We start from the raw sequence: 23,824 nt of genomic DNA on the forward strand, positions 1-23,824 counted from the left end.
TAAGAAAGAAACACTTTGAATTTGGTTGGCACAGAATCTTAAATATAATTTGAGCACAATGGTACAGTGTTTTACGGACCTCACAGGTTATATATAGATATCCTTAGGCTTTCTACAGCATTTAATTTCCATTTTGTTTGTGGGTGTTTTTTTTAAACCTACTATAAATGGACAGTAAATTATGAGATCTATCTTCCTATATGCAAATAATATGCCACATTAAAAGAGATGTAATAACCCAGTCCTAAACTGATACTTCAAACTGAAGAGTGTTAAATTTAACCAGAGCTTCTCAGGTAACTAGATAGGTACACCTTGGCAAGTATTTGTGTAAGTGCTACACTGGTAAGTGTTTTAAATGAAATTTCCAAGTAATGATAAAAGTTTTGATAAAAGTGCAATCTTTTGATAAAAGTGCAATTATTCTTGTGGTCATGCAATTCTTGTGGTTGTGCAATTATTCTTGTGGTCAAAAGTGCAAGTTTTGATAAAAGTGCAATCTTTTGATAAAAGTGTAATTATTCTTGTGGTCATGATGATCAACTATGCAAATTTGTTATGGAGTGAAGTGAGATGTTCTTACAACATGGAACTGTAGGAAAACTGGACGTAACAATGTAAAAAAATATTTTCATTGGCATTGACAATAATTACAACTTCCAAGACACAAGTAATTTCATCTCACTGATTGACCCTTAGCCAAAATTTAATCAGTTACACAACATCAGTGACACTGCATCTTCAAAAATATTTAAAAGATGGATAGGCAACTTGTAGTCTTCCAAATGTTGTTAGATTTCAACTTTCAGCATCCTTTACTATTGGCTGATGGAACTGGCAGTCCAAATATATTGGGATGGCCACATGTTGCCATTTCTAACTTAAAATTGAAATACACAGCTTTTCTTAATGTTACAAACCCCCGGCAGGCTCTGGCCATTTTGACACAGGCCTTAGTTACATTCTGGTTGGATTATTGTAATGTGCTCTACATGGGACTGACTTTGGAAAGTATTTGGAAACTTTAAGGTGTCTGAATTGAAGCAACTGGGGCTACTTACACGGATAGCACAATCCTATTGTACCAGCTCCACTGGCTGCCACACACTTCAAAGTGCTGGTTTTAACTTATAGAGCCCTTTCCTCAAAACAGATCAGGGAGAATTGAGCATGAAAAATAACCACAGAGCACTGATCGACCATTGAAAGGGGGAAATAGAAAAGGAGTGGAGGGAGAGGAAAGGGGTATCCTGGAAGACTGCATTACTGGTTGGAATGGGCATACTCTACAGTTCTCCTTTGTTATATCGTTATATTACATGCAAAAAGCAAAAGCAGAAAGCGTGCTGCTTATATACCTCGCCATAGTGCTTCAAGCATATTTCACAAATTTCATAACAAATAATATATAGGGCAGAAGTATCACTACACCATCCATTGCACACCCCCAGCAAATAATCTAAAGAGGTACACTGCCTTTGAAAAACTGGAGGCAATATATAGCCAGTTGTACTAGTAGCCATATGACCTTAACCTCCACAAATTGATCTTTTTAAAGATATACACTTGTACACCATCACTAAATCTTGTAGAAGTGAAATCCATACAGCAATTATGTACTGTACAGAGAAGTACTTCCTTTATTCTATCCTGAATCTCACAACATTCAGTTTCAAAAGATGATCCCACTTGTTTAAAGTATTAAGGGACAGAAAAGGAACAGCTTCTCACTATCTACTTTCTCTACACCACATACAGTTATATATGTCTCTATCATGTCTCAATGTCCTGGCCCTTTTTCCTCAGCTAAACAGACTTAAAGCATACAACAATTTTTCAAAGTGAATTGTTTCAGTCTTTTTATGACTTCTGTTGTCTGCCTCTGTACAATGCATATTTCACTGTAACTGGGCAGTAAATAAAAATATATCTATTGCTTAGGAAGCAAACAAAAAAATTTATTTGTATTGGTCAAAAGGAAAAATAAATCAAAACCCACATTAGAACAACATGTGCTTTAGACCAAATCAAATGTCATAAAACACTGTTAAACTTTGAGTTCTCCAGAATTCTTTTCTAGGAAAAAATGGCAAATGGAGCAAAGGGGATTGCATGGCAGCTTATATTTAAGGCAGGGTATCTGTATTTAGGGACGTGGTGGCGCTGCGGGTTAAACAGCAGAAGCCTCTGTGCTGCAAGGTCAGAAGACCAGTAGTCCTAAGATTGAATCCACGCAACAGAGTGAGCTCCCGTTGCTTGTCCCAGCTCCTGCGAACCTAGCAGTTTGAAAGCATGTAAAAATGCAAGTAGATAAATAGGTACCACCTCGGTGGGAAGGTAATGGTGTTCCATGTCTAGTCGTGCTGGCCACATGACCATGGAAACTGTCTATGGACAAACGCTGGCTCCAAGGCTTGGAGACCGCGCCCTAGAGTTGGACATGACTGGACTAAATGTCAAGGGGACCCTTTACCTTTAACATCTGTATTTACTTAGCTGGCTACTTAAGAAGAAAAGAAGGAAGAAGCTGCAGACATTCAAATTAGGCTTTAATGAGTGCTAATACTGCTTCAGACTATAACTGCAAACCTCCCAAGTATTAATGGGAAGGAAGAGAGAAAGAGAGAGAAATAAAGAAATGATTTTTATAATCATTTAAATTTTTTTAAAATGAGGGAATCTAGCTTTTTTCCTGTCTTCCAAATACTCCTTGGCAAGGTCACAGGTACAACCTGAATGCAGCCCAGTACGTGCTAGGACCTTATCTAAACGTCAGTACACTACTTACCCCTTTTCATCTCAAGACTGTAACACTCTAATACATCAATATCATCCACTTCTTTCTTTACACCTTTTCATTCTTGCTTTATTTACCAATTTGCTTGATGCCCGAGCAGTATTTTTTACCATTAATTTGGCCTAATAAAGATATCATACTAATATGGATTTGAAGATTCAGTGGAGCAACATGAACACGATAATTGCAAGCATATAAGTTCTCCAAAACCTGGCATCAGAAAATGGTAAACACTCACATACTTACTTACATAACATGTAGAAATATAAAAATATAGCCTAATTAGATCACACTAATTATTGAAATATGTTTCAACAATCCATAGAGATAGTAAAGGGTATCATTAGCAGAGCACATACTAGTGATCTAAGGGGCTGATATCTTTCCTTTCAAATGTCCCACATATAGCTCCTCTTTGTTGGTTTTTTTAAAGCAGTATTATTTCTAAAATTTGTTTCTATATAGTTACATGTTCTATGCTTATGCCATGTTTACTAATATGGACCTAATTTTGTGGATTTATTAATATATTTCTCAAGATACTGATTATAATAAGCAGTCAAAAGGAAAGGCCACAATGCTAATAAATTAAAAAAACAAAACAAAACAGCAATGATATTGACCCTAAAGTATGTGTGACTAATATCCTCAACTTGTTGAAGACAAGTTTTTCTTCTTCTTCCTTCTCCTGCCTTGTCATAACAAGAAAATGTATTTCAAAAATATTTGAAGGCTACTGTCAAATCAACTTCAGCTGCAAGAATTCAGCTGCAAAAGCAGAAAATTGCATTATTTTCACAGTAATTGGCACAGCGCTAGCTTCTCACAATTCCAAAACGAGCTGTAAATATAGCATTTCACATAACTCATAATATTAAATTCTTAATCTCTTCCATAATTTATCCCCACTCTTAAATATTTTACTTTGAAAAAATGTATTTATTATGCAGATTTTTGAAAGCAGAAAGATTAAAAAAGTGAAAAGGCGGTGCAGAAATTAGCAGAGGTGGCACTACCTGAAAGCTCATCAGAAAGGGGAGTGAGAACAATATCAGGCAAGAAGGGTTTGGAAGTATGGATCAGAACAGGAGCACTTTTAGCACTGCGTATATAGGCCGATGGCAGAGCACATTCACCAATGGATCGGCTTCTCATGGCTTTAAAAAAGGAAAAGAAAGAAGTGGGGAAGGAAAAAAGAAGAGTGACTATAATGAAAGGCTGTGTCACAGAAAAAGCAGCAACAGAGAAAACAAAGATAAAAAGGAAGAAAATTTAAATTAAAACATTTCAGCACGGCAGGTACTGGCAGAGCTGTAAGGAAAAAAAATAATCAGTGGGCACATAAAACTTCTAAGTTATTTTAATGCAAGACAAGCAGTAATGCCTATATTTTCACAATTATAATTCTTTTATATTCAAAGTAAAACACTAACAGACCAACCTATGCAGGTATGTGTATATCTAACTGCAATTTAAAACATGTTATTTTTATTGATTAGGGGATGAAAAATGGCACATTGAAAGCCATGGCACAAACAGTAAAAATGTGTGCAATTTTACACTGATAAAGCATATGTCCTTTTATTGTTCTTAACTGCCTTTTTATTTTAGCAAGAACCTTCTACAGGAACAAATTTGAAAAGTGTCCAAGTTAAGGTTCAAATATTGAGGAAACAAATTGAAGCTCAAGAGTTCAAGAGGAGGCACAAAGCACTCCAAAATACTTCTCCACTTGATGTGCTCTAACTGTCAGTGTGGGCACCTTTGTATAGTACACAGTAGAGAAACATGTGTCCCTCTAGCCGTTGTCAGATACCAGTACCCTTCTTTCACCATAGGCTATTCTGGCTAGAGCTGATGAAAGTGGCCATCCAACAACATCTGAAGAGCCACACAATCCGCAATCTTGGTAGGGGGAGTGCTACATGACATAGGCTATCCACAGCGATGGAGCCAGTCATGTCAACACCAGTTCACTAAAATCAACGGAACAGGTCACGCACTGAAACCAAATAGTCTTAATTGAAGCAAACTTCAGTTTGAAGCCAACCAGCAATGAGTTAGTGTAGGTTTCATCAATCATACCAGACTTTTTCAGCCACTGATTGTGGAAAACATTTCCTCACAGCTGCAAATGTACCAGTAAACACTATGTATTGCATACTATTTTCCCCATAAAAATTAATATATGGATGACTTCATTCATCCAAAAACGAAATGCAATTTCTGAAAGAATGAATTTGCCTTAGTTCCTATGTGCTTTTTAAAAAGAGACAGACAACACTGGCTTAGGAAAGTTGACCTGAGAACGTTAACCAATTTGGCAGTGTTTCTCTTTTCGCTTTTTTTAAAAAATAAAACCATGCCAGCTAAAACAAATATGCTTTTTAATTGTAGAAGACTGCAGAAGCATAACATTTAGCCAAAATATACCACAACAATGAATAATAGCAAAATGTGCCAGCTAAATGGAAACATTAAAACATGAGGCAGCAAAACAAACAGCTATATTTTAAAGACAAAATGAAAACTGAGCTGACTTTCTGAATCGTACTGTACATTAAAAAAATCAAAATCTAAAAATCTACATTACTGCCTTGCCTCTAAAATAGAGTGCTGAAAAATTCAAGCCTAAAAATATGTGTATTAAAGTAAATTATTATTCCTAATTATATCACAAACTAATAATATGAAACCAGATCACATTATTATCTGCAAGACTGTAAATGCTAGTGATACATCCAACCTAGCTTACCAATTTCCCCATTTCTCTGTAACATTCTGAGTCCTGTGCTGTTAATTTCTTTTGGATCTGAAGTGTAACTTTTAAAATCTTGCTTAATATTAAGACAGTGAAATGGATAGGAATGGTCTTTACTAAAGTGTGATCTGACTGACAGCATAACTGAGTTCTGTGCAAAATGTTGGAACTTTATTTCTGTGTCCTACTATTTGTGACTATATCAATACATACAAGATGCAAAGTTTGGCAGGTTGTCCTGACGCATGCTTGAAAAATGATATCTGTGCAATGAGACCAAATTTTTGATAATAACATAACATCCATCTAACCCACATATAGGCAAAGTGGCCGCCAATTCCCCTTGCCCAAATCTCGGGGGGGGGGACGACTCAGTCCCAAAGGTTATACCCACTGATGTTGGAATGTGGGGTGCTATTCACCATGTAATGTGAATACCACACTGCACACTAAGGCCAACAGAATCTCACATTTAATCTTACAGATTGAGAGGTGGCAGAAAAGTTTTAAAAATATATTTTCCCACTAATGACGTAATTACTCAATTCCACAGTCAAATTTAAACTACCTGGCATATTTTAACCAAACAGGTTTAGTTTTTGGATTAGTCTCCATCTTATTAAGGCAACAATTTTGACATATCTGTCCTAAGCATTCTGCATGATGCAAGCAGAACTGGTAGCCAAGTTTGTATTCTTTGCTATTAGAAAAGCAGATACAGTGAATTAATGGTCACCACAACTAACTCAAGCCACCTCCCTAATTTACAGCACATAGGTGACTGAACAACTAAGGCTTCAATAAAAAATTGCAAAGTTTAGACAGTGTAATCCAGACTCCAGAGTATAATTAAAACCTTAAATATTCTCTAGAACGAACCCAACCTCAGCTATAAAAACACAATGCAACCTACATCTTATCATCGATCCCTGATCCTCTGAAAATTATATAAACTGAAATTTGGTGGTTGGTCCAGGGATCACATAACTGGTCCTAAGCACTTCTCATTCTTAGGTCCAATTCACCTAGTGTAAGCAAATGATTTAATAGCCTTAAAGAAATTCAGTCAATAAAAATAAAACAAATAGAGTAGATCATCTGATCATCTTTCTCAATTGATAGTTTTTGTATTCCTGTGATAGAAACACTCAAGTTGTCTGTAAACCAAAGTAGCATGTACTGTATTGGTTTTTGTTATGAGATGTGTTACATAATTGAATTTATCTCTCAGGTGTGGCCTGCTAAGCTCTTAAACTACATTAGAGGCATTCTGACCTTAAGCATCACTCCCCTCAAAGAAAACTCACACAGGGAATGTTGGGAGTACCTGAAGGCAAACAGGCACTGCTGTACTTTTGCACAACAATAAAGGTTTTGTCAGATACGAAAGGAAGATATGAAAGGAAAATGAACACATTTATCCTTTTCTAACATTATAAAGAATAATTTCACAAAAATTTTATTTCCTCCTTTTCTGGGGCAAAGAATGCAAATAATAACATCACTACTATTTTATTTGTAGGGGGAACATTTTAAATCAGCTGTAAGATAATATAACATAATGTATCTCCAAAATATTTTGAGTTTTTCCCACCACAGAACTTATAAAAAGATTTAAGATGTAAGGACATCTCATGGATATTCCTGTGAAATCAACCAAATTCGTACAATTCTCACTGCTCTATTAAAGCCCTGCATCAGGGTGGACAAGCTGCAGGCCTTGGACCAGCTGCATCCCCCAGAGCCCCGAGTATGTCCCCAGGCCACTGATAACACCCAAGTTTTGACGTTTTATTTTGTTTCCAAATATCTCCAAGGCTGTGGGACGATACAATTTTCAATCTGTTAGGCTTTAAAAGTTTTTTTTTAAACAAATGGCTACCCCTCTCTGCCAAGAACTAAGGAAGGGAGAAATGGACTTCCGGCCCTCAGATGTTGCTCACCACAACATACTGCCTTAGCTAGAGAAAAAACAAATAATGAAGAATTTTTATCCCATGTTCACAGAAACAAAATCAATGTAACATTAGCAGCATCATTCAACTTTCTTCTCTTCACAGGCCTCCACAGCAGGATTTTAGGGCACGTGAGGAGCTACAGGAGGAAGTCATTTCTTCCTGTTGGTAATGCTGGCTTCAGACAGCAGATGAGTTAAACTTAGGAAATAATTTTATATAATGATAATAAAAATTATAATAAGGTCAGACTAATTACAGCAAATGGGCAGTAAATGGCCATCAGGTTTCACAAACGGAAATGAGACAGATGAAGTCATATTTTCTTATCTTAAAATAATCAATATGTATTCTTGTTTCAAATCCAGACTAAAAATAGAGAATACAAAGGGGTTGGTTTTAAAGAGTAGACGACTCAATTATAAGTAAGAAAAATATAATATGATCAGGATATAGAGAGCTACAAATAGAGTTCTACAACCTCCTGAACCTTCTGAAAACGGTTTCTGAAGACCTAGAGGAACAACTATGCTGCCTAAGGGCTCAAAGAGAAGAAGAAAAATGATTAAGGATTCCATATATACAAAGAAATGCTTTAAATGTGGCTATTAACCAATTTTCATCCCACGTCCTCTCCTCTCCCCCTCTTTCTCTCATGCACACGCACAAATACACATACACATATATACCAAGTACAGTAATGTGTATATACTGACTGATCTTGTTTTTTAGTATTACCAGTATTATAATACTTGGTATGTGACAAACAAGTAGCCAAAACAATGTCTGCGGAGAACATCTAGAAATCAGAACAATGCATTTTCCCTTCCCATGGACAGGAAAGGAAATGAAACACAAAATTAGGAAGTACTGTGATTTATAAGGTAGCACTAGCAAGCACAATATATTTTAAACACACATGAACAAGCTCCTTTGAAATCAAGCCTTGGCCTAGGGGAAAGGCAGTTCAAAAATGGAGTATAGTAGGTCTCTATTTCATATGTATGAATAATAGTATTTTAATCATTTATTCTACAGCTTTGCACATGGATTACAGCTAAATGATACATATGAAGCCTTCTAAACATCTCAAAATACCATATACATGCTACTATCTATTATATTGTTACTGTTATTCTCCTTCACTTCCACACTAAAAACACTCAGGTTTTAAAATAAAATCAGGAAAATGTGAGTTTTTTTAAATTTCCCTTTATACTTAAGTAAAAGAATCTGGATAAGGCTGTTTATAGTTCCAAGAATGATCAACTGTGTACTCTCATTAAAAATCAAAAAGATGATAAAATTATTATCAGCTGCAACTGCATGTAATAAAATCTACTGAAAATCTGATTTTTGTTGTTGAAAAATATGCAAGATGGGTTATTGTAAAGAATGACTAAATTATTTGCAAGAGCAAATTACACTGGCTACAGAGGGTGTGGAAAGGTTAAAGGCCTCTTTTGCCAGTGGAACTGCTCTTGTGCCCACACAAGTGCCTTGGTGCCAGCACAACTGGATCTGCCAGCACAATTGCTATGCCAGACCAGATCAGCTGACAAAAGAGCTAAAAAAGGGTGGTGCTATATTAGGCCTGGGTCAAAGTGATCCTAAGTCATTTCCAAAATCCCTAAGCTTGGAGGGGTTTGGATCTAGCAGCTCAGCCAGTCTCCAACTATTTCAAGAAGTTGAAATAGTTGGAGACTATTAGGAAGCTGCATAATACAGAGTCAGATCACTGGTCCATTTAGCACAGTACTGTTTTCACTGACTGACAGAAGCCCTTCAGGATTTCAAATAGGAATCTCATATAGCCTTAGATATATTCAGAAACACCGTGGATTGTATATGGGACTTTCTGCATGCAAAGCACACATCCTACTATTAACCGCAAATATGTTAGGAATTTCTATCAGGGCATGAGCTGTCAGTGGGTTCTAAAGACAAAGGAGGATTGAACCTGTCTGTCACCAATAAATGCCATGGAAAAGAAGAACTACTTGATCAATAGCTCCAATAGCCTCTTGCACTGCAACAGGCCACAGGAGATTATGTGATAAACTTGTTTGGTCGCTAGGCAATGGAAGCATCCAAGGTACAAAAAGAGCCCAATGTGCGATTCACAGAGACCACAATGAGGAAGGTTAGATTTATATTAAAAAGATTGTGGATCAGGACTGCAACCAGGTTATACCCAGGTCTACATCACATCTGCTTCAATTTGCCCTCATCCCCATTGACTTGATAGATGCTTGGTTTATAAGTTTCTAACAGCCTTTTGTAAGTGTTTTTTTAGCATGTTCTCTCTCTATTCCTCCTCTGTAGTGCAATTCTGTTGTACCACAGATTTAATTCTTTACTAGCAATGTGTAACTAAAAGATGGAAAAGGCAGCTAAACTACATGTACACTACAATTCTTGCAACTCCAGAAGGGATTGCAATAGAGAGAAAGGCAGACTAGCAATTGAATAAATAAATAAACAATCTCCTGAAGGCATGGGCAGGCAATGGCTAGGCTTTCAGATGCTGCTAGAGAGAAACTCCATTCAGCCCCCAGGAATGGCTTTGCTGTCTAGGGCTGAAGGAAACTGCAGTTCCAACGTCATATTGAGGGCCCCACATTCTGATCTCTGCTTAAAGCTAGTCAAGAAAATGTATTGTTGATACAGCCATAGGCCTGTGTTGACTTAAGTCACCATGCATGAATTTCCAAAGAGAAAGAAAAGTTTGCCTCCTAAGTGATCACCTGGAGACAATGAAAGTGAAGAAGTAACTGCTGATGACTAGGATATGGCATTAGAATAAGATGAGTAAATCTGATAGAGTGTATTTATACAAGCTCCTAGGGATATGCTGCGGGGATTTTAAGGTTTAAATGAAAATATCTACGGCTTTTAAATAAAAACCACAGAATGATGACTAAAAGAAACCAAACATAATTTTAATGATATACTTATGGATGTACTAATAAACTGCAAGAGAGAACTGGAATTCAATATTGTTTTGTTTGGATTCCTCATGGTTACCAAACCATGAGGAATCCTAACGAAAACTTTGCATACAACAATTATTATTTTAAAGCATTATATGAATTAAAAGAAATTTCAGATGTGCAAAATAACTTAGGAAGTTGGATATCTAACTGCAGAGCAGAGGTTGGGAGTCTGATTCCCCATTGTTCCTCCTGCAAGAAGAGCCAGCCTGTGTAGTTTTGAGCAAACTATAGTCCCAGAACACTCCCAGAAGAAGGGAGCAGTAGACCTTTTTTGAGTATTATGTGTAGAAAACTCTGGAAAGGATTGCCAAAAGTTTAAATTGACTTACTGGCATGTAATTATTTATGGATGATTACGGAAGTCATTAAGGCAATAGAAATTTAGCCCACAGGTAATATTTACTTTAATAGAATTATGAATTTGGAAGGGGTCTATAAGGCCACTGAGTACAACCTCCAGCTCAGTGCAGGAATTCAAATCAAAGGATATCAGCCAGGTGGCTGTCTAAATTTCTTTGAATATATTTTGAAAACTCTGAAAAAACAATGCTCTCTAAATTTCTAATTTTAAATATCTGGAAAATGGGTTCTTCTGTTTGTTCTTGCAAATTCCACTCTTATAATGTCTCTCTAACATAGGGCAGGAAAAAACTGACCATCCAGGGTAAAATAATTTTAAGTAAAACCACACATCTAAGGGCAGTCATACATGGGAACAACCATTTGCGCAAGCAGAGGATCACAGACAGCCTGCTTAAACAGGCAGAACTGCCTGCACAATTGCACTTACATGATCGTATAAGGCAATAGGATTCTGTCCAGGACATTTTAGACTTCAGCTTTCAAGAAATCTAGCCAGCAGGGCCAATAATATGGGAGCTTTAATCCAATACAGCTGGAGCTCTTAAAAGTTCTCAAAACCTATTCCATATGATTTGAATGGGTAAGCAGAACAATAATTATACAATGGCTATGAACCCTTCTGAATTTTAAATCCAAACAGTTTCCATGCTTCACACATTATGTTAAGCACCGAATCAGGAACGTACAGCATGAGCATTGAAATGCTTTTGGACTAAAACTGCCATAATCCCTGACCATGCTAGCTGGAGATGATGGGAGTCTAAAAACATCTACAAACTCTTAACTTCCTTACCTCAGTTTACAGAATCAGAGCATGATGGCAACGACTCAGATATTTCTCTAACAATAATCTATAACAAAAGTTAAGTGTCTTATGACCTAAAATATCACACAGATTATTTAAATGACACACATAATTATAGTACACACAAAGCATAGGTAGGTTATCTGCATGAAGACAGAAATTTCTGACAACTAATTTCCCTTCTAACTTTATTTGCATTTTTATCTTGTGTAGCACATACCAACTGTTTTTTGCCGCACTATGCTTCTTGCCTTTTCTGTCCCTGGAGATCCAGTGGTGGTTGCACTGCGCTGTCTCATTGGGGCCTGTCCTGGCTGATCACGGCTCCAGCCTCTTGAAAATGACTTATCAACAGATGCCTTTGGAAATTCATGCCCAACACCTGTAGAGGGAAAAACCCACACATGTCCATGACCAAGCAGGAATCTATCCATCCTGGGGGTAATGTAGCAGTAATGATAGACACATTTTTCCCATATGGCTTTTACTCAATAGCACTACTCAGTGTTATATTTATTATTTTATAAACACTACTATAATAAAAACAGCATTTGTAATTAAAGTAATGAAAAGATTTTTAATATCTAAAGCAATCTAAAGATATACAGTGGTGCCTCGCTTAGCGATATTAATTCGTTCCGAAAAATTGCTGCTAAGCAATTTCATTGCTAAGCGAAACGCGGTTTCCCACTGAAATGCATTGAAAACCGGATAATCCGTTCCAATAGGATTATTCAATGCATCTCAATGGGGGGAAAAATACAACAACAAATTAAAAAAGAGTCAGAACAAAGTCAAATTTGGTTAACAAAGGGTTTATTAAGTGCACTTAATGATTTCAAACATTTTAAACAGTAAACTTTAACTTTATAAATAATAGAAAAACATTTAAAAAACAGCAAACATGAGGCTGTTTAAACCATCGTTAAGCGAAACAGGGGACCCAAAATTTAATCGCTATGCGAAGCATGGTCCCAACCATCGCTAAGCAAAAATAACCCATAGGGGCCATCGCTAAACGAAGCGCAAAAATGCTCTGAAAAAGTCATTGCTAAGCGATTTCATCGCTAAACGGAGCGCCCGTTAAGCGAGGCACCACTGTATTATATTATTTATTAGTAGTACATATCGGTCTAACAGTATATAAACATTTTTTTAAAATGAAGATTTACAATACTTTTGTACCAGACTAAATCCTTTCTTTTACATCAAATATTTAATGAGCTGGTTGTTTCCCACTTTTTATCTTTATTTTATCTTTATTACAGCTAAAGGATGTAATTACTTCTTGTTTTTAGCTTTGACATCCTTCTGTATAGTTAAGAGTTTTAAAGTGAGTCTTTTGACATGACATATGAAGAGTCCTTTGTTTTCTTTCTCTTAATGCTACTGATAGAGTGGTACCTTGATTTAAGAACTTAATCCATACTGGGACTGCATTCTTAAGTTGAAACATTCTTAAATCGAAGCACCATTTCCCATAGAAATGCATTGAAAACCATTTAATCTGTATCTGCTGTTTTTCAATCTTAAATCGAGGCGCTGTTCTTAAGTCGAAGCATTAGTTCCCATAGGAACTAATGCAAAGCCGGTTAATCCGTATCTACCACTAGGGGGCGAATTTTAATTTTTTCTTCTTTTGACAATAGGAGAACTTAGGTCAAAAAAGGGGCAGGAAAGGGTTTTTCCCCTCTTTTTTGGTTGTTAAGTCAAGGCTCCATTCTCAAGTCAAAGCAACTTTTTGCGAACGGAGTTGTTCTTAACTCGAATCGTTCTTATGTAGGGATGTTCTCAAGTCGAGGTACCACTGTACCAACAATCATGTGTGATGAATGATTTGCTTCCTCAAACACATTCAAGTTGTTTTTTTGCTGGTATACCACAGGCGACATATGTACAAGAGAAAAGTGAGCAAGCATCCTACTCTGGTGCATAGAACAATAGGTTACTCGTAAGCATAGCAAGGATTCCAAGCTTTAAGTTGACAAAGAACCTTCATCAGGAACAAATCTGCTACTGATAAGAGATCATGTGTCAAGAGGCAAACCAGATTCCTCCATGTCAACCTATCTGTTAATGACTATATGAGCCTGCTGCTATGACACCAGTGTACTAATTCCCAAGCACATCCAATATTCTTTCTAATATCTGCCACTGGATCATTCTGCACATACCAATAAGACACTTATTGGCAACAAGCTAAAGCCTGCTGCCTAATTACCTCCCTAGCTAAACAAATCAGAGACCGATGGTTGTTGTGGGTTTTTCAGGCTCTTTGGCTGTGTTCTGAAGGTTGTTATTCCTGACGTTTCACCAGTCTCTGTGGCCAGCATCTTCAGAGAACAGGAGTAGGAACTCTGTCCGTGTTCTGTTGCAGTTTGTTGGATAGTTGAGTATTTATAGCTGTGGGAACAGCTTTTGTCCTTTTCAGGAGATTGGGTGATTATGGTGATCAGCATGTTTTTGTTGTGGACGTAATGTTGTGATAAAGGGGAAAGATTATCTGTCACTGTGATTGATGGGTGCCGTTGGCTCTTCTTTTGTGTGCAATGATCCCTGGTCCTTGTGGCTGGGTAGAGTTCGTTGAACTTTTGCAGGCTGTATTTTTCAGTGCTGGGAGCCACGCCTTGTTGAGTTTTAAACTTTCCTTTTTTGTTGAAGCTCTGCTGGTGTTTATGGATTTCAATGGCTTCGCTGTGCAGTCTAACATAATGATTGCTGGTGTTGTCCAGTACTTCAGTATTTTGAAACAGAATTTCATGTCCATCTTGTTTTAGAGTATGTTCAGCTACTGCTGATTTTTCTGGTTGTTTTAGTCTGCAATGTCTCTCATGTTCTTTTATTCTGGTGTGAATGCTGTGTTTTGTGGTTCCAATATATACCTGTCCGCAACTGCAAGGTATCCGGTATACTCCATAAACACCAGCAGAGCTTCAACAACAACAACAACAACAAAAGTTTAAAATTCAACAAGGCCTGGCTCCCAGGACTGAGCGGGTACAACAGAGCATGGAAAGAGTTCCTACTTATGTCCTCTGAAGATGCTGGCCACAGAGCCTGGTGAAATGTCAGGAAGAACAACCTTCAGAACACGGCCAGAGAGCCTGAAAAACCCACAACAACCATCAGATCTTGGCTGTAAAAGCCTTTGAGAACACAAATCATAGAACTTTCATTCATATTAGTTTGTGAAAAAGTTCATATCTGGTAATCTGTGCTCTCTGCTGACAAGCCAGAAAATTAAACTAAAACATAATTTCTTTGTCTTAGGATGTGACCAAGTCTGAGCTCAGGTGATATGTTATAACAAACAAACCACAGATGGAAGCTCTATTATTAGTTTAGCCACACATTCACAACAAGGTACTCATTCACACTAAATATGGGCATTCCATCCGTGGTTTGTCTATTATGACATTGGATCTGTGCTCACTCAGGCTTTGTCTCACCTTGACAAGCCAATGTTCTAGCTTAATGTGATGTCCAGACAAATACCAACTGGGCATGAAAAGCAAGTTCTACTTTAATGAGGAGCCAGTTTTCCTATAACCAGAACTGAAAATAAAACCCAACATCAATTTTTTTTAAAAAAATGAAGTATTTTCAGGGTTACCAATACATTGCAAACATGCCCTGAAGACTTCAAAGAATGTCTTATCCTAATTTTGAAAATGGGATGAGTTATACCAGTGATGTCAAGTAGGAATACATCTTAACATAGTCTTTTGGTTAAATTCCTGTAGGGTTAAGAATCATTCAGCATAACTCCTATACATTTTTTAAGAGTATAACAACATCTTTTAGATTTTCATAATCTTTTACTCTGTAACACAAACTTTCACAGTTAATTAGATCAGTTAATTAGAATACTGTGCACCTTACCTTTGCCTTTGTGCTTTTTCTGTTTCTGCTCACTTAGTTTATCCAATGGTAGGTCACTGAGATCCAAGCTGTATAAGTTTCTAGCTAATACTTTTGTTAGAGTTTCCATAGTTAGTGACCACTCTGTGGCTAGCTCTTCCCAATAAGTCAATGATGATAATACTGACAATAGGTCATCCCAAAGTTCTCGGGAGATATATACGTTTAGATTTGCTTTGATCCAAGCTACTATAAGAGTCTAAGAACAAATATGTAAAAAGTGAAAATAGAAAAATTCACTGTATAGCAATAGAACACACTTAGATTACTTTCAGCATTTTTAATTAGTAAAAGTAAATAAAAGCTACATTGAAAGATTAACTTCAGGAAAAAAATTGCAATATTTTGACTTTGTGTTACTGGTTTACTGTTTTCTCCCCCTCTTCTTTTCTCTCGCTTTACTGTTCATTACACCATTACCAATTTCCTCTCCTCTCTATACATACTATTACGAACTGTCTTAATAACAAACAGCATAAATGAGCACTTTAGTCTAAAATGAGTATCTATTAAATGAAATTCGCCACAATAAGATCCTTTTTTCATACTTGCATATGCTTTTAAATTTTTTGGACTCTTTTTATAACAACAAGAACCACAGCTCCTCACTGAAGTGGCATAGTTCACAAAGGACTCTGCCACATGATGATGCTGAACATATTTTGGATTTTTAGTTACATTATAGATCACATGCATCAAACTGAAGGCCCACAGGCCAAATCAGGACCACCGGGCCATTTCATGTGGGCCTCACAGTGTTGCCTGCTACTGTGCAGCATACAATATGCAGGCACTTACTTGGTCACCCATAATGCTCTGCAAGGATGCAGGGAATCCGCCCAGCAGGACTTCTAATACTAGCATTATAAGCAGCGAAGAGTCAGAATGTGCAGCTGCTTGGGTGGCATACAGCACTTTGGGAAATATAGTCCTCGCTATTGCCCACTCCCATTTTTACGTCTCCAGGCGAGGACTGTTTGATGGCGTCACCTAGCAGTAGCCATCTCCACCTCCTCTCCCGCATCAGCTACAGAAGCTAGTGAGGAACCAGGTAATAAAAAGGTCCAGGCATCAACAGGTGTTACTAAAACACTTAAATATCTACTTGCCATTATTTCTAGATTTTGATAATAGACTTTTACTTTCAGAGTTAGTTATTATGTTATTACGAAAACCAGTAATAATTGAATGAGGAGCATTATATTTAATATGATAACGAGCGGATAAATTTATATAGTCTTACAGATACAACTGGCTCTTTGATGACAACCATAATGCCGATGGGGCCCAAGATGAAATTGAGTATGACACCTCTGTTACAGATGATTCATCCACACTACACAAAATAGTGTTAGCCAACTTTGGAGAAGCGTTCAGAATTAATTCCCTCATGCAACTGAATTTAACATGCATGACTGAATATTCAAATAACACAACCCAGTTTTTCAAATGTTGAAATCTGTTTATGATTTTCAACAATAATTCTTGTATTTTATCATCATTAAATGAAATTGGTGCTACTACATGTCATCTTAGAACAGTGATTGCAGCTTAATAAAATGCTGAATGAAAATCATCTCTACTGAACTAAACCCAATCTAATAAAACGCAGAAGGATTAAAAAATTTATATTAATTTGCCTGAAAAAGAGGTCCAGCAAGTCTTCCTGCTAAAGTCATATTCTTTCTTCCTTGATACTGTAGAAAAATTTGAGATGGTATTTTCAACACTGATTCTGTGACTCTGAGCAGTACAAGCAGCATCTGTTCCCTGAAAAGCAACATAAAATTCAGTTTACTATTTCGGCTCAGACATATCATTCTTAATTTTCTCACCCATAGTTTTTATAGTAGCTGGTATGAGCTGAGCAGATGCTTTTAAGGACCTAGGTAGTAAAAAAAACTAATTACTGATTTCAAAATAACACCATATAACCGTTAAAAATAGGTTTGAATGCATTTAAACATTAAACCATAGTTTAACATAAAAGATCTTCTCTTCACGAAAGAGTTCTGATGGCTTGGGCGAATTAAACAACTTTGCATTTATTATCCTTTAAGATTATTATTTTTATTTATAAGGAATACTGTGTTGCTACATCCTCTCAAAATTCTTTTCCAAAAATAATGAAAAAAATGAAAGTATAAGAGGTTTATGAGGACTTGTTCTACTCTTGGCCTCTAAACATTCACTGTTGAAGACAACATGAGGACCCATCACTAACCAGGAATGCTGAATATATTACAGATATTAACTGGAGATTGATATGAACTACATTTCCTATTGATGTTTCATGTTTCACATGGGAGAAATAAGGCCCATAAAATCATGCATATTTTGGCTGAAAGCCTGTTGCATGGTCACACAAGTACATCAATTTTAGACACAAAATGTCACAAGAGAAATCTCCAATGACATTATCTGTTACACTCTGGGTCACCTGATTGAGGGTACAACAGATAATATATATGGAGATTTCTTAACTTACGGCAACTGATTTCCGGAAGTTATGCTATTTGTGTAAATGCTAGAAGATTTATTTAACATATATTTATTCATCATATCTGTATCCTGATACTCTTTTTAAAAGAAATTCAAGAAAAGGCAATAATAATAATAAGACACAGCAATCCTCTGAAATGATCTGAGATACAACAGGTTAAATATACCATGAATTGAGTTTATTGGCAAAGCACTGCTCCCCATACATGGCTTCTGGAAGAGGGGGATATAAATGTAACACATTTAGAACACAAAATATTTTACCAAGTCTTCTTGTCCATGGATACTTGCACTACCATGTAACGGTATATATTAAGAATGCGTTTACACATATCCGTATGTTCATCTAGTAATGTTTTAATCTCATTTGATGGTTCAAGAAGAAATATATTTGAGGAATTTGTTATAAAAACCTGGAATTAGAAAAGAATAAGAATCATTAGTCTGAAAAATCAGCTAAACTTTGTTGGACTCTGCATCCTTTTGATAGGGTACAATAGGAATGCAGTTAGAAAAGGTAAGACATACCCACAGTCAGTGAAATATCTCCAGATTTATGAAGTATTTTACAGTTCTCCCTAACTACATGGCAAATTCTCTCAGTTTCAGAAACAAACTTGTCACGCAGAACCATATTAACTAATAAATGCCAACATTAACTGAAAGTGAAATTGGGTATGTATAAACCAGGCACTTATATGCAAAAACTGCGAGAACAATTATTAAATTTTTCAGTGGAGGAGTAAAACAGTGGATTCTCTGCCCCTTCCAAAGTCCTGCCATCTCTTACTAAACAACAACAAGAAGGGGTGGGTGAGACATCTTTGCCAGCCTTTTCAGCGTATCCATTTTTATGGATAGCCTATCCATCCCTTTGTACCTGAAAGTCGGGGGGGGGGGAGCAGGCTATCACCTATGCCAATGGAACCAAAGTTGACTCCTTTATTCCACTCCCACTGGCAAGAATACTACTGAGAGTGAATTTACATAGAATATATAGTGTCAACAAGTTGAACATCCCACTACAAGCCCTACTGGTGATGCTCCTCTCTGTTCGCAGAGGGGATTTAAGGGTCACAGGTTGTTCTGTTTCAGTGATACAATGCAAAACAGAAAATGTTTCTTGTGTCTTTACAGTTATAGATAAGAAATTTTCAGGAAGAAATCCAGAAAGGACTCTATGGATCACTGAGTTCAGCCTCTGTCAAGGAGGCACAGCGGGGAGTCAAACTCCCAACCTCTGGTTCTGCAGCCACACACCTAAACCACTGAGTTATCCAGAAATTCTAAGCAGTGTCTTAATTTATCCAAAAAGTAATTACTGTGTAGGTCTGTACTATCATCGCTGCATAAATCCATTTATGTTCAGAAAATTAAGCAACACTTACAGGACTTTCAAAAGCGAGTACAGTGGTGCCTTGCTTAACGAGTGCCTCGCTCAACGATGAATTCGCATAACGATGGCCTTTGCTGGAAATTTTGCCGCCTCACCTAACGATGTTTCCTATGGGGGATTTTCGCATAACGATGTTTGGGACCTTGCTTCACTTAACGATGACAGTTTTAGGTCCCCTGTTTCACTTAACGGTTTTTTTGACAGCCCTGTTTTCGCTATTTTAAAAATATTCTAAAATGTTTAAAAATGTTTAAAATGCTTGGAATCGTTAGTGCACCTAATAAAACCTTCATTAAATTAATTTGGCTTCGTTCTGAGTCTTTTTGAATTTTTGGTGATTTTTTTTTCACCATTGAAATGTACTGAATAGGCTCCTATTGGAACGGATTAACCGGTTTTCAATGCATTCCTATGGGAAATGGTGTTTCACTTAACTATGTTTTCACATAACGATGTTTTTAATGGAACCAATTAACATCGTTATGCGAGGCACCACTGTATGTTGGGGTAATGTTCAATGTAAGACAGAGAATAAAATAAAATACAGTAGAATAATTCCTTACCTGTAGCACAGCCTGTACTCCGGCTCGTATACCTTGTTCTACAATATCAAAATCAGGTATTTTGAGGGGAACCTCCTGGTAACAGCCATTTCTTGTCCAGGTTGAATTTCGAACAGGTCCAGAATTACCCATTGTTTCCTAGAACAGAGATTATTGCTTTCCAAGTGTTCTCAGATATGGTATGTTTTCCTAGTTTAGTGGCTGAATGTATGATGATGACAATGTGTCTCCTTTCTCCAGTCCTAAAGCTGCAGCATGTAGCCTTTTGCACAAAGCTAACATATAAAGGAACAATTATCTGGAAGGCATACATGAGCTTCCTTGTGCTCCTTTTCCCCACCAAGAGATCGATTAGTAGGATTTCAGCTTTTTTGCTTTAAAATCTGAAATCCAACTACAGTAGTTGTTTTCATTTTAAAAGTGCTAGGCATTCGTAGTCCCTATTGTTCCACATTCACTTTGCTCAGAGTAAAAAAAGGAGGAACCAACAATACTTCTTGAGGTGTTTTTAATACAGTCAACCCTCGACTAACAAACTTAATCCGTTCTGGAAGTCAGTTGAAAAGTTCTTAAGTCGAAACCAAATTTCCTATAGGAATGCACTAAAATTTAATTAATGCATTCCTATGGGAAAAAATTAAAACAAAGTCACTTACCAGGTACTGATAAGTGAGCCCGGCTCCTCACAGTGCCTTGGTAGCAGCCATTTTTTGCTCTTCTCCTCTCCCGCCCACCCTCCCCGCCTCTCAGCTGATCTGCGCTGGGTCTCATCTCAGAGGCTTCCCCAGGCTTGCTCAGTAGGTAAAGAGGCAGTGCAAAAGCACCCAGAGAAGCTTCTGAAAGCAGGGCTTTGCTGTGTGTGTGGGGGGGGGGAGCAGGGGGTGGGGGGGCTGGTTTTCAGGTTTTTTAAAAAGTAGCATTTAAATAAATTGAAGGAGTTTGACAGCTCAAAGTACTTTAAATCCTGCTCCCGTGCTGCCAGGCAGTGATATTTTAGGATCCCGTCTCTTCTGTGTCATAGATTTTTACTTTGCAAAAATGCCAAAAGGATTTGCTTTATAAATGATAAAGAACACTTACAGACATCATAAGACAAAGTGTAAGGCCTAAATCCATTTCTTATTTCCAACTAAATTAGACCCAGTGAATCAAATGAAACTTTATATGTAAATCAACACTAACACAAGTTCTACTGATTCAATGCACTGTAGTGGGGACTGCCAATTGGATTTAGGCCTAAATGTTAGCTACTAACAATGGTAGTTTGATTCCCATCTGGAGAAAGTGAAAATACTCTTAATCCATTTACATCATTATCTGTTGAAGAAGGCATATTAAAAACAACAACTAAAAAACAACTTAGTAGAACTTCCTCTAGGCTGCCTAAGTATTTGCAAACTGTGTTTCAGTACACCTCATATTTCTTTTCCATTAACTGTAATGGAATACAAACACCGTATTTTTCACTCCATAAGATGCACCTCAGCATAAGACGCAGCTAATTTTTAGAGGAGGAAAAAAGGAAAAAAAAATCTGAAACAAATAGTGTAATAAAGTTGTATGGTATCACTTTAGGCACAGTGGTCCCACGTGAGGAGGTCTATTACTTTATATAATACATTTTGAATTATGTTTACCATTAGGGGAGTGAAGTAGACACCCCAAGGCGCAATACATCAGTGTAAAGTATCAAAAATTCAGATTTAAGATACCATTAGAGTGGGTTGCTTTGAATAATATGACAAATCTCAAAAGAACTAAAGGCCTTTCACTCAGTGAGCAACTGAAACAAATCCTACTTTTCACCAACAATGCCTCATGTGCCCGTTAATGTCACCAGTCAGCAATCCAGCCAGGAATTCCTCTGTATTATGTTATTTACAGTACCTGGATGAGTCTTCTCCCTTCCTCCGTGGAGTTCTCCTCTCTCTCTCTCTCTCTCTCTCTGCTTCCCCCAGCGTCTGGCTGGTCACATGATTCAGCTGTCCAGTAAGCAGCGCTGGTCCTACAGGGCTGCTACGGATGCCCTGTAGTATCAGTGCTACTAATGAGTACAGTACTGGGGGGGTGTCTGTTCAGCCACCACCATTTTGCCTAGTCCCAACAAGCTTGAGGCAGTGTCCTTCCAGATCAGCGTTGTAAAAAAGGTGTAATTATCAGACTGACCACTAGAGGGAACCAAATGCAATGTAATTTCTTCATAAGACGCACAGACTTTTCACCTCACTTTTTTTGAAGGGAAAAGTGCGTCTTATGGAGCAAAATATACAGTACTTCTAATAAGAGATAATGACTCTTAAAGGATATTAGCAAGAATTAAAGTGGTTTTTTTTTTACCTCCTCCCTTTCTTTCCCTTTCTCCAATGAATGGTGTTCTGCAACATTTTCATCACAGTCTGTATTTGAAGAGGACACAATTTCTTCTGGTTCCTTCATAAATAAGGGCTTTTCCTCCTGTTGGATCCATTCCTGGTACACTTTTACCACTTTCCTCATGGCTGCTGCTTCACATACTGGCAATAAAAATGCCTAGCGTGGGAGAAAAGAGACTAATAAAAAACTGTTTTATAAGCTATTCATCTGGTTTTCTTTATATTTTAAGGAAAATGCCAAAGATAAGTTGTAAACCCACCTAATCTGTATCTGAATAGCAAAAAACCCCACACAAAACACAAACCCCATAAGTCTGATGTTACAGACACAATTTGCAAATATGTATTGTTAATCAGCAGGTAAAAAGGCAGTGCAAAAGCACTCAGGGAAGCTTCTGTCCACTGGAACTTTCTGCTTTTTTCGTAAGTGCTGATAGGACCCTCTGATTAATGTAGCAAAGCAGACAAATTTGTCAGGCGAGTGTAACTGAAATTAACTGAATTAGTTTATTTCTGTAGCTATCCTAAAACAAATTACATTGCATAATTTTAGTACATTTTGCTAAATGTAGCACAAAGGTTCACGCTTGAGAAAAGAAAATGAAGAGATAGAGTCTATGAAACTGAATAACCTACACTAACCTGGACCTGATCTAGTTCTCTAGGGAAGGTTTTACTTCAGGGAGCTCTAGAGGCTGTTGCTTCTATGGCAGCACCAAATAAAGGTTTAATTATATGCATCTATGGTTGTTCCTCAAGCAGTGAAACACTCTCTCAGGTGATGGCCGTCACTCAGTAAATTCAGGGGTATTTCTCTCCAAGATTCATTTTGGCTTTGGATCATCTCTCTCTCTCTCTCTCTCTCTCTCTCTCTCTCTCTCACACACACACACACACACACACACACACACACACACACACACACACACACACACACACACACACTCTTAAAGCACTCTCTGGGTGATTTACAAGTTAATTATGCAGGCTACACATTGGCCCCCCCCTCAACGGGCTCGGTACTCATTTTATCGACTTCAGAAAGATAGAAGGCTCAGTCAACCATGAGCCGGCTACCTGGTACTGAACCTTGGTTTGTGAGTAGTTTTGGCTGTAGTACAGCAATTTAATCACTGCTCCATGAGGCTCATAGATAACAAACTGAGGGAATTAGGACCTGAAGTCAGGAATTAGCTCATAGTGGTTGGGCCATAATAGCTAACAGTATCAACTGGTTACAGCATCATGCAATGAACTTAATGCTTCTGGGTTTTCATGGGTCTGTTCATGGTTGCAATGTTGTATATTAAATGGACAGCACATCTACAAGGGGTCATGTTGTGAAATAGTGGCACAACATTTCACACTTTCATGAAGGAGGCTTCTCTTCTGA

General features: G+C 37.3%; 1 protein-coding gene across 18 annotated transcripts in view; it reads right to left on the reverse strand.

Annotated features, from left to right (window-relative positions):
• RALGAPA1 (Ral GTPase activating protein catalytic subunit alpha 1) overlaps nucleotides 1-23,824 on the reverse strand; it is a 208,115-nt gene that overhangs the window by 136,447 nt on the left and 47,844 nt on the right. For 13 of the 18 annotated variants that reach the window (XR_013544636.1, XR_012082600.2, XM_072986374.2 and 10 more), the window contains exons 11-17: nucleotides 22,397-22,588; nucleotides 20,060-20,197; nucleotides 18,365-18,513; nucleotides 17,239-17,368; nucleotides 15,560-15,797; nucleotides 11,898-12,059; nucleotides 3,814-3,954 (exon numbers count right to left, since the gene is read on the reverse strand). Coding sequence is in view for 16 of the 18 variants with exons in the window: in XM_072986374.2 (XP_072842475.1) it covers nucleotides 3,814-3,954; nucleotides 11,898-12,059; nucleotides 15,560-15,797; nucleotides 17,239-17,368; nucleotides 18,365-18,513; nucleotides 20,060-20,197; nucleotides 22,397-22,588 (1,150 nt within the window). In the remaining 2 variants the exon portion in view is untranslated. The remainder of the gene's footprint in view (nucleotides 1-3,813; nucleotides 3,955-11,897; nucleotides 12,060-15,559; nucleotides 15,798-17,238; nucleotides 17,369-18,364; nucleotides 18,514-20,059; nucleotides 20,198-22,396; nucleotides 22,589-23,824) is intronic. The other 5 variants (XM_072986376.2, XM_072986378.2, XM_072986380.2 and 2 more) reach the window with 1 other exon arrangement.

Source organism: Pogona vitticeps, chromosome 1 (genome assembly GCF_051106095.1).
Source record: "Pogona vitticeps strain Pit_001003342236 chromosome 1, PviZW2.1, whole genome shotgun sequence".
Taxonomy (NCBI): domain Eukaryota; kingdom Metazoa; phylum Chordata; class Lepidosauria; order Squamata; family Agamidae; genus Pogona; species Pogona vitticeps.